The following is a 12,027-nucleotide window of genomic DNA, read 5'->3' on the forward strand; positions in this document are numbered from 1 at the left end:
AACATAAGCCAGATGTGGGTTTTCTGATTTCAACACAGTATGGAATAGGAGTCATGCAACATAAGAACTCGAAGGGTCTTCGAGCAATCTAGTTCTCTTCCCTCTTTCACTGATGGAAAAATTAAGTCCCCAAAGGGTGAACTGATTCACTCAGGACCCCAGAGCAAAAAGGAAAGAACTGGGTTTCTTTATGCTTTAAGACTTTCTGTAAGGACAGATACTTTTGTCTGATGGGGAAAATGAATGACTGAATCACCCTCCAAATGTAAAGAGATAGTATTGTAAAGCTCACTGGTGACCTGAATGTGTACCTTAGTTAGAAACCCTGCCCCCTTACACTTGAATAATTTATACACAGTAGTATTTTATTAGCATAACAATTTATTAGCAGACAAATGAAATGACACCTCTAGATCACAACACATATAGGATCTTATATAATAAACAATCACAAATAGATCCCAGATGAAAAGGATCTGCTATTAACCAATTCCCCCTCTCCTGCAGTAGACTGTAATCCATCAATAACTCATCCTCATCCCATAGAGGGTTAAGCGAGATTTATGTGGAATAGCATTAAGGCACTTGCTTTAATTTAAAAAGATATACATGGTATGAAACATATTTCCCGAAGTCATTAGCCTTGAATAAATTGTAAAAAAAAAAAAGGCAGTATACTTTTTTAGTGAATAAACAAGACTGAGATTTTAAGTTCATTCACCTCTCACCCTGATATTGTCTTGATCTGTATACAAAATTGCAGAGGAGACCAAAAACGGTAGCGTTTTATACAGACTGGTTTGTTCACACTAATTTTTGAGAAATCATGGCAGCATCAGAACTCAAACAGTAACTTCCCGACTGATTTGAATTGAAAAGGCAAGAGCAGTTTCATTCCAAGTAACTTATTTTAGGGATGGGGAATGGGGTGTGGGAAAAGAACTTCCCTAAAATAAGTTTCTTAAAACTGCAGCTAAAAATCCTTTCTGGCTAAGGCTGCTTGTCTGTTTGCCAAGTGAAAACCTTCAGTTAGAAATTCCGTCATTGGTATTTCTAAGAAGATTACAATTATTTGGCCAATTCAAATCCAAGGAAGGTTATACAATGTTCCAGCAGAGATTTACAAACATGGTAGCTCCCATAAAAGCATTTAGTGTCCTTCATCATTCCAGTTTTCATAATTCAATATCTCCTTCCTATTTTATATCACTAGGAGAAAAATAAAATACGTGCCAAAAACTCCCCTATTTGGTATAACTGTATTTAACATGTTTACTTTAAAATTTCAGGTGCAAAACCCTTTTTTAAAAAATAGTCCTTGTCAGGATAAAAATAATCTTATAAAAATAAATTTCTGCCACTCCTACATCTAAATTCTCCATTTCTAAAGTTACTAACATTCAAAAAAAAAAAAAACCCTAAAATTGTATACTTACAGTATTTTACTTTAATAATAGGCTATGATAACAAACTAGCTGGTATATTATTTTGGCCTATTGCATTATAATTTTCATTCTTGTTATTAGCACTCAAATGAATGATTCCACTCATGATTATCTAAAATCCTTACACCAAAAAAAAAAAAAAAAAAAAGCCAAATTAGTTCAGAGCCTAAAAGCCTTCTAGATCCAATTTCTTCCTTTTTGCAGTTCTTAAAGCCCAATTTCAAATAAGGCATCACTAGAACAGATAAAACAGTAGAAGAAAAAAAGAGAAACATTAAAGAACAGAAAAATTAAGCAAAGTCTAAATCCTATCGGTAGGATTCTTACCTTGTCACTGTACAATCATTCCTTGAATAGACCAGGGGCGTCCTTGTTCACCTCAGCTGCCTGCCTCCTTGTCAGACCTCAGTCCAAGCTCAGCTTAGCCCCTCCATAAAGCACCTCCAAGTGTCGCCATGTGTTACTAAAAGAGTTAGCATAGAGCCCACCTACTGGATTTAGTACTGTAGTCCCAGCACCTGGCCCAGGGCCCTAGACTCCTGCATAGGTCCTCAGGAAGTATTGGAGGTATTGTCTACATTGATGTTATGGCTCATCTATAGCAACACATAGAGGAAAACAATTCATTAAGAACATTAATAAGGATCACAAAGCTTGAATTTATCATAATAACTTCTAGGCTCAATTTAAGTTCCCAAGAAATCCACTGTAACACTTTTCTTACTTTTATATTAAGATCCGGGCTAACACCCAGACTGTGTGATCTTAAATGACAAAAATACTAAGAGAATACCCACGCAGAGAATTACTGTTCTTGTTAAAATGTGGTCATTAGCATTAGAATAGCCTAATGAACTCATCTGACACCCTGACACAGTTCAAAGATCACCATTTACCATGCTGTAAATTTACCAACAAATTTTGGCTTCAGTCTACTAACGTTTAAAAGCTAAGTCAGACTATCCAAATTGTGTTTTCCTTTGATCCTTCTTTTAAAAAAAAAAAAAAAAGTCAACTAGGCATCTGTCAATTTTACTACCATCAGAGGCTACAGTCACTCAGTCTAGTGCTCTGGAGTAGGTCAACCCGGGCTTTGGCCCCAACCTTGGCTACCAGCTCTTTCAGCTTTGGTGAATCTGTGCCCTCCCCTTCTGGAAGCAGAATCCAGTTCTGAGCTTGCTTTCAAACTAAGGTGAGGCTCTTAATCCTGGTCTTCCTACTGTTGTGCGTGGCTAACCAGGGATTGGATCCTAGTCAACTGAGTCCCTCTCTTTTATCCCTTGTTTGGTCAGAGATAGTCTTTTCAATGGTCTATTCCCTTCATCTGTCTCTTGAATGTTACCCTTAGTCTCTCGGTGCACTGGCCCACTCCACCCCTCTGGTTGTTTTAACCATCAAGAGTGTACACATATTTCAATTAAGTGACCAATTTAAGATATTCAGAATTTTGTACATTTATCAATAAGCAATGCAAATATGCTTCATTTAGACTCTAAAGTTTAGAGTAAGCATGATACCTTCGTATCATTAAAGTGTGTAAAATATCACCTAATGAATTAAAGTCCAAACCCTTGAGTAAAAAAGCAAACGAAAAATGTTAGTTTCATTGGTGAATTAGATTTTGGTTTCAGGTTTGATTCCTTTAAATACCAGCAATCAAAAAATCTGAACATGTAAGTATAGGCAGACTTCAAACCAGGCAGAGAAGGTAAGATTTAAATTCTAGTGATACCTTAAATATTTTTACAAATGGCTTTCAAAAGCAGAATCTCTTGTTTGTTTGGGTAGGTGGGAGAAGAACAAACCAGAACACAATTCAAGAATCTGCTAACTGCATAAAGTTCCAGAATTGCTTATATCCACGTTATGGACAGAAATGGCACGTAAAAGACAAACCCTGTTACTCTGTTCTTTTAAGAGATTTTCCAAATTCTATGGGCTTTTTTTTTTTTTGCTGTGTTAGGGCTTGCTAAATTATAGAGTCGTCTTGAACATGTACTCATTACTCTGTCACATGGCACTGGATATCTACAATGATCTGGATTCAAACCTGGCTTGTGGAGGTACAAGAGGGGTTAGAAACAAATGACAACCAAGACACTCTGATTTTACTATTACTATTCATGAGACTGGAGAGAAACAGCAAATACTGGCTACAAACAATAAGCAAAAGACACAAATACAAACAGCAGTTAACATTTCTGAAATTCTAGACTTAAGTTCTAAAAGGATGTTAAAACTCAGAACACTATTACATTTAATCATGCTGTCAGTCACCTCAAAGATAGAAATCTAGCTCCTAAGAAATTGCTTTGTTTTAATAACAGAAAGGCATTTTTCATGTAAACTGATGGGCAGAGCTCTACCAAAAGAAAAGCAACACTTGCAGTTTATGGAGCCAACAAGAAAGATGGTTCAAAGTCTTCCACTCCAATAGATGCCCTACACATAGGCTTTGCTTCTTATAAATATTTAAACTGTTTAGAATGTAGGAGTGGGTTAAAAATGGTTTTTCACTTTTGCAATTTTTATCTTGTTTGTTTAAAATGGTGTGCTAAATGTTTCAATTTCACATCAACTACTCCTAACTTTGGAAAACTTATGTTTTTTTTTCCACGCCCTTAAAAGTACAGATACAGAACTATAAGCTTTCAATGTCAGACATACTTGCTTTTCAAAAGGAAGTATTTCTGGGCCAAAACCTGTGACCAGCTATCATAAATAATACACCCACAGAACTTAGGTTGTATAAATGTGATGCTTCTAAATTCTCTTACATAATAGTTTGAGGTGGCCTAAAGAGTTAAATGCTGTCACTGTCATCAATATTTATTGTACATCAATAGGGTAATGGCAGTAAGCATTAGCTTTGTTTCACTAAAACATCTAAAATTATTGATGTTCTTTTAGAAGCACTCTTATCACTTCTATGAATTCTTTTCCATTGGTTATAATAAATTTTTCCTGCAGAGTAAAGATGAACAGCAGCTTCTCAAATATGAGAAAGACTGTCAATTCCCAGCTGACCCTTGCTAAAATACAATGGGAAAGAAAAAAAAAATTCACTGCTAAATAAACAGTCTTAAGGGAAGCTGTCAATCATTCCTTTTTGTAATTTGTCCTGAACAGTTTGCCTCAAGCTCATTTAAAAGGCTACATAAAATTGCTGAGTCAGCATTTTGCCTTTTATCTGGCAAACTTGTCACTCACTGGTAATCAGACATAGCAGTTTAGGACAGATTCCATGGGAAACACAATAAATGACTGAAAGTTAAAACAGAGCTTAATGGTAGAGAAATACTCAGAAACAGGGACAGATAGGGATCACAGAAGAGACAGAGGATTCTCATTATGTTGGCTGATTATGAAGAGCTCTTTTCTTACCTACTTACCCTAAACAAAAAGGCTGACTAAAAACATCAAATGTATCACCAAGAGCGTTCTGTATAATATGGGGCTGGCTGGTAGGATTTCACAAACCTGCTCAGCCATGAGACTCCTGATAAGACTGTGCCCGAGAGGAATGGTGCTTTCTTATTAAAAGCCAGAGATCCGACTGCCATCTGGGGGGCAAAGACAGGGAATAGAGAATTACAAGTGAGAACAAGCTTGTCTAGTTACTACCGTTACCCCAGAAGCCTCTTGACCTGCTGTTAGGAGAGCACACACAACATTCTCTCCCTACTTCCTTTCTACTCCCTCTCCAAAGAGCCATGCCAAACAGGCTCCAGCACTTCTCATGTAAATGCCAACTTTACCCCTTTACCTCCTGGAGAAGGAACAGTCCAGATGCAAATCTCCTAAAACAAGATGGTAACTAAGTTTTGGGGCTACTTTACAGTTCAATTCAATAGATATTCATTTAATTCCAAGAATATCTCATATTTGCAAGAAAGCTTAAAAGCACAGTATTTTCTTCTTTTTGATTCTGCCTAACTAAAAGCTCTGCTGCATCCGTGTATCTACAAAGGCCATCACTTTCAAAGGAAGAATTCTGTCGAGCCAAAAGGTTAAAATTTCTAGTGTGCAACAATTTCCAGTTCCACAGTATAAAATGTTAAAAAACTTGAAATTTTAACCTCTGGGGCTAGACAGTGTTCTTCCTTCTATTTACTTTCTCAATCAATCACTGGAAAAACTCAGACCATTGGGAACATATATATCTTTCCGATTTTGAGAGTCTTCTGCAAAAGTCATTGCTTCATATACACTATAAAACAGAAGGTTTTCTTCTTCCTTTTTGCAGTACTCTCCCCGGGCCAGGGAATCCCTCACAGAGGGATTGCACTGAGCCAGCAGAACCTGGATGCCAATGGCTTCATAATCTCTGCGAACTTCTTTCAGTGTATGGATCCCTGCTGTATCTAAAAATTGTATTGCACTACAGTCAACCACTATGGTATGGAACTCTAAGGGATCATGGGAAAGTTGCACTGAAACTTCATCCCGGATTCCACTGAGAGGTGCTGTTTCCTTTTTGATCTTTCTCTTTACTGCCTTCTTCTGAGCTGCCTTTACTAAGACTGGGTTGAGAGTTTTTTTGTATAAGGAAGATTTAAAATATTCTTTGTTTATGTAGTAGAGAGGGGCTACAAAGCGGAAAATCTTGATGCCTGGCTTAGCCCGAAGGTTCTTGTAGGCAGACATGGATTCAAAGATTTCAGACTCTTCCACCACACCAAGCAATGAAGTCTTTGGCTTCTGAGTGCGGAGGATGACACAAAACAGAGAAAAACAAACCCCAACGAGCAGGCCTATTTCAGTACTTATCAGTGCAGAGGACAGCATAGTAACAAACCAGATAACTGTATCCATTCTGCTAATCCTCCACATCTCCGGCAGATCCTTAAATTTACGTAGGGCTCCCCGGAGATTCACAATAGTGATCACACCAAGGACACTTTTCTGAAGGGAATAGAATAAAGGAGCTATTACCAAGAGGACCAACAAAAGAACCAGAGCTGTCACCACACCAGAAAGCTGACTTTGACAGCCTGTGGATTCTTTAACCAATGTCTTTGCAAGAGCTGCACTAGTAGCAAAGCAGTGGAAGAAGGAAGGAATGATATTGCAAAAGCCGATGGCATACATTTCCTGATTAGCTTTGACTGTGTAGCCATGTTTCTTGGCAAACATCTCAGAAAGTGATACAGTAATAGCGAACCCAATGATAGAAATAGCTATTGCGTCTACAGCCACATTAGGAATTAAGTTCCAGTCCGGTGCTTTGGGTGGCAAAAACCCAGTGGGAATATGTCCAGCAATACTGGTATTGTATTTCTCATTTAGTTTTCCAAAATGAGAGGCTAATGTGGCTGCCACAACAACAAAGAGTTCAGTAGGAATAGGTGCCTTAAGTTTGGACTTGAGGCGCTCATTGAGTTCTTTGGTTGGCAAAAGAACCAAAAGGCACAAAAGGCTGGTGATGAGATCACAGATATTGGTCTTATGGATGTTTCTGAAGATATGTATCCAAGTAGTGATGAGTGATCCCACGCCACTACTCCGAGGAAGGCTGAGTCCAAGGAGATACTTGGCCTGAGATGTAAGAACTGTGAAGGAGGCACCAGTGACAAATCCACTCAGCAAGGCATCTGAGAGGTAGACTGAAACAAAGCCCACTTGAAAGAAGCCCATCGCTACCTGGAAGGAAGGATATACAAGTGTTAAATATAAATGGAAAAGAGCTTCTAAATCCTGTATTCCCCTGGTATTTCTTTGTGTGGAGACATACCATCAGAGCACCACAGAATGTCAGAGCTAGAAAAAAAACACAATCATTTATCAATCCTCTCATTTTACAAAGAGAGGTCTCATTTTACTGACACTCAGAGGGCTAAGCAACTTGCCCTTACTGACTAGCCCAGACAAGAGCTTAGGATTCCTACCTTCTTGCACAATGTTTCTTAAACTTGAATAAGGTTCAGATCTCTTTGAAAAAGAAAAACATTTCTCAAGGATCCATGAGAAATCATAAAAACACAAGTTGGAAAAATTCTAATTTAAAAAACATGTATTTTTCTTTAAATTACATATCATTACCGTAAAAGTAAAGTTTTAACTGATAAAACAAAAAACTAGATTCACATCAAAATAGAATCACACTTTAAAAATTATTATAGAATTCTTTAATCTAACTTCAAACTGAGAGACTATTTTCATCCAATGCATATGTGCTTATGCCATACTGCCTCCCATGTTAATTCTATATCCTCAAAGATATAACATTTTCTTTCTTTCTTTTTTCTCTTCCCAATAATTCCTCAGAATTCTATTGCACCATTCCTCATTCTTGGTGAGGCATACTAACAAAAAAGCACAAATGAACTCTGAGGAGCACAACTCTTCTGCACACCAGCCCCTTCTCCCTCTCCTTCTATCCAAGCACCTAGTAAAGTGAGCTACTCTTCCCCCTCCTACATTGGTTCCACATGTCTGTAACAGAGAAGAGGTTTAATGTTGGCACTGACTCCTGAATGCCAAAAGGCAGAGGCATGATGAAAATGGCAGATTAGTGGATTCTATGGGAGACCCAAAAGAATTTCATTTCTAATCCTTCTCCTGGCTGATAGCATGAAATAGTGGTCCCCAACTTCTTCCCTTCCCAGCAGTCCAGGAAAACTACTATCTTTAGTGAGAGTCACTCATTAGAGCAGCAATTCTAGAACAAGGGGGGAAGTCATCTGTAGTTTGAAAAACTCTTGCACTCTTCCTCTCCCAACCCCCATTCTGTTGCCCTCTTCCCTGTTAGTGCTGACTCTGCCAATAACCAACCACAAATAACTTCAAGCAAATCTGATAGTTCTCGACATACAAAATTAAGAAGTTGTACTAGGTGGTCTGAGGTCCCTTTCTGGTCTGAATTTTTACAATCAAATAACTGAATTCTGGCTGACTGAAATTCATTGGTTAAGAGGCTGCCTAGGGTTGAGAAAATAGAAGCAGCCTTCTCTTACCTGTGGAGTCAAACCAGGGTTTAAATTTTGGCTCTACCTCTTCCATATCCTGAGCATTCGATAAAAGACAGCTTTAATTATTATGATTGCTAAGTTCCCTTACAGATCTGAGACTTCATGCATAGTGATTTCTTTTGCCAGAAACAACCACTTATTCCACTGTTTCTTACCTGATAAACTCCAGCCATAAAGGTTACAGTGCTGCCAACTATAATTGCATAGCAACTTTTGTCACATATCTTGCCTGATGGCTGGCTTAATAATGTGCTCTCATTTGAAACCACTCCTAAAGAAGAAGCAACATGGGCAGTGTCGTAGCCAGCTTTGTATAGCTCTCGGTCAACTACTTCACCAATCATAAGGCACAGTACTCCAAAAATGCCCACAGAAATGTGACGGGAGGTACCCAGTAGGAAATAAATGAAGCTGGCAAAAAAAGATGTGTACAGACCATAGACAGGTTCTTGGCCAGCCAGGAGAGAATAAGCAATGGATTGGGGCACCAATAAGATGCCCACAATCAAGCCAGACATCACATCTCCTAAAATGTTTTTCTTCAGATTATATTTTGGGAGCCACTGCAAAACAGGAAGGAAGCCGAAAATGATATTTCTGGCTTTGGTTGAACTGCACTGGCAACTCTTCTCTAGTTTTTTGATGACAAATTGCTTGAAGTTAGTATCCGGTTTCTCTTGAGGCTCCAAATGGATCCTAACATGAGGTCTGCATTGATCATTGGTCTCAAATTGCTGGAAGTCATTATGTGATTCCTCTTCATGCTCCAGATGGATCCTAGATGGAGGACTGTATTGGTCATCTTGCTCTTTATTTTTCAAAGACATTTCTGGAGATAGATGTTTCAGCCTCCTACCCCAGAGAAAATACGAGGGTTAACTGATTAAGTAATTCTCAGTACTCACACATTTTAACAGTCCTACTTGTCATTCATGAGAGTTAAGAGGAGCTCACTTGGGGGTAGTATCTTATATTCACTTTCCTTAGTTGAGCCTCATTTGTCTTGATCCAGGAAAAAAGAATCAGACCAAGTTAAAGCAAATAAGTCACTGAGTACAGGACTTCCCAAAAGTATAAACTATCAAGGATTCTTCTCCATCTCTGCCTGGCTCCCCCTGAAATTTTTTTCTCGAGAAACGGTACTGGGGTAGCCTGTCTCCTCCTTTCTATATGCTACTAACAGTCTTATTTTCAGATTTTTCACGCCCATGAATACTGCAAAAGAGGATCTGGTCTCAAACCTTGACACCTACCTTACCTGCAAAAGTCCCTGAAACAAGGAAGATGGTTTTTTTGTTTTTGTTTTTTCAGGGGGTGGGTCCTTTTTAAGATAACCTACTAGTTGTTGAAAATAAACAGAAAGAAAATGTGAGTGACAGAGTAAAGGTATGTTTTGAGAAAAAAAAAAAAACTAGCACAGAATGCATTTGTGTCTTTGAACAACATGCTCTGGTTTGGTAGGAAAGAAAAGAGAGAAGCTGATAAGAGACTGCTGAAGGAAAGAAACATCAACAGCATGCAGTAGGCTGATGCGGCAAGCGTCTGATCTCTGAAAGGTTTTGTTCTATTCTACTTTGTTCTAGTATAGAGTCATATCTGCCCTAAGGGCAGGATCTATATTCATGCAAAGAAAGATTCACTTTACTATCCTAAGTATACACTCTAAAACATAAGCTGAATAGAGGAATAATGTTGCCCAACACTTCAACTAGGAGGAGATCCAGGTGATACTGCATCTCCGGGTCCTAAACTATAAAACTACTGCCATAAGACCTACCGCTAAGAACTACAGGAAAACAAAGAAGGTAAAAATAAGCAAAAAGAGAGGAGGGACAACAAAAAATAAGTCTTGTAATAAGAGTAAAAGAGAAGGAAAAAGAAACAGACCTTCAGAGGAACAGAGTGTAAACTGCCAAACACTTCACAAATCAGTGGCTTTGCGTTGGCTGTTTGCTTAGCTTAGAATGGCCATCCAACTCTCTATCAAGACCCCAATCATTTTTAAAACCCAGTTAAAATGCTCTCTCTTCTTCAAAGCACTGACCCCAGCCCAAATGAATCTGTGTCCCATGGCACTTCACGCCTCCGTTACAGTACTAATCATACTTATGTATTAGTTAAGGAAGAGTCTCTCCAGGTCCTGGAGGAAAGGACATCTTGTTCATCATTGTAATCATCAACAATGTACGGTAACTCTGAGATAGCAGGCTTACAAAATATTTGAATGAAGGAAATAATAAATGAATAAACAAATTTATGACTGTGGCCAATAAGAGATAAAATATATTAGACAAAGGACTCGGGTAGTTTCCTGCCTCAGAACTGACAGAAAGATAGGCCCTTGTGAGGTTCTATAAGCCTAATGTTGCCAAGATGCCATAATCCAGGACCCATGACCCATTCAAGAACACAATATTTGTAAAAGTAACCCACATTAATTTTGTTTAGGATAAAAGGGCTATAGCTGGTCATCCCACTGAACAAGAGTAAAACAGTAGTTACATTGATGGTCTTGTTAAATAGATAAGGAAGAAAAGAACAGATTTAGATGACCACTTACCCTGGGAAAGTCAATCAGATTGGTGAATACACACAGCAGCTCTTCATTCCTCAGTGCAACTGGTCTATAACTCTCTTCTCACTTCCTACTTTCAGGCCAAGCTAGTCTGAGTGCATTCCTTATGTCCTTCTATTTTGGAATAGTTCTTAGTGAGTTCTGGGCCAAAACGCTTTTCCAAACCTAAAAGAGGCATAAGAAAAAACTAACAAAATTCAAATCTCGCCCTATATGGCAGCTAGCTGGAAAGTAAAAAGATAAAAATTAGTACTAGAAAGTGCAACAGGATGATGGAAACTGTAAGAAAGAACTGAAATGTAATACTAAAAGTGAAAAACGTGGTAACAGAGATAAAGAATGCCTCTGACAGGACCATCAAACCTGACAGAGCCAAAGAGAGAATCAATGAAATTGAAGACAGGTCGACAGACATTACCCAAACTAAAATAGAAAAACAGAATTTAAAAAAAAATGAAAAATAATAATTTAAGAGAAAATCCAAGAGCTGTGGGATGTATTAAACAAACTAACTTATGCATAATTAGAATCCCAAAAAGAGAAGACAGCGAATGGGTGGAAGGAATATTTGAAGACATAATAGCCAAGAATTTTCCAAAATTAATGACAGATACCAAACTATAGATCCAAGGATCTCTGAGAATACCAAGAAGGACAAATACAAAGCCAAACCAAACAACACAGCACCACACACCTACACATATCATATTCAAACTGCTGAAAACAAAAGATAAAATTCTAAAGACAGCCAAAGGAAAAAAAAGAAAAAACACACTACATACACAGGAACAAAGATATGAATTACAGCAGACTTCTTATTGGAAACCATACAAGCCAGAAGATGGAGTGATACCTTTATCACAGAAATATAACTGTCAACCCAGAATTCCATGCCCAGAGAAAATATTTTTTGAAGGATGAAGAAGAAATAAAAACTTTCTCAGACCAACACTAAGAGAATTTATTGCCAGCAGACCAGCACTACTACACACACACACACACACACACACACACACACACACACACACACACACAC

At 38.1% G+C, this 12,027-nt stretch overlaps 1 protein-coding gene across 3 annotated transcripts in view; it reads right to left on the reverse strand.

Annotated features, from left to right (window-relative positions):
• Positions 1-361: 361 nt before the first annotated feature.
• SLC26A2 (solute carrier family 26 member 2) overlaps positions 362-12,027 on the reverse strand; it is a 22,435-nt gene continuing 10,769 nt past the window's right edge. For 2 of the 3 annotated variants that reach the window (XM_027081604.1, XM_027081605.1), the window contains 3 exons: positions 10,977-11,156; positions 8,572-9,268; positions 362-7,088 (listed from right to left, as the gene is read on the reverse strand). In XM_027081604.1, the coding sequence (XP_026937405.1) occupies positions 5,568-7,088; positions 8,572-9,243 (2,193 nt within the window). In that variant the 5' untranslated portion in view covers positions 9,244-9,268; positions 10,977-11,156 and the 3' untranslated portion in view covers positions 362-5,567. The remainder of the gene's footprint in view (positions 7,089-8,571; positions 9,269-10,976; positions 11,157-12,027) is intronic. The other variant, XR_003427732.1, reaches the window with a different exon arrangement.

Source organism: Aethalodelphis obliquidens, unplaced genomic scaffold (assembly GCF_003676395.1).
Source record: "Aethalodelphis obliquidens isolate GAN/ISIS:26980383/991018 unplaced genomic scaffold, ASM367639v1 scaffold45, whole genome shotgun sequence".
Classification (NCBI taxonomy): Eukaryota; Metazoa; Chordata; class Mammalia; order Artiodactyla; family Delphinidae; genus Aethalodelphis; species Aethalodelphis obliquidens.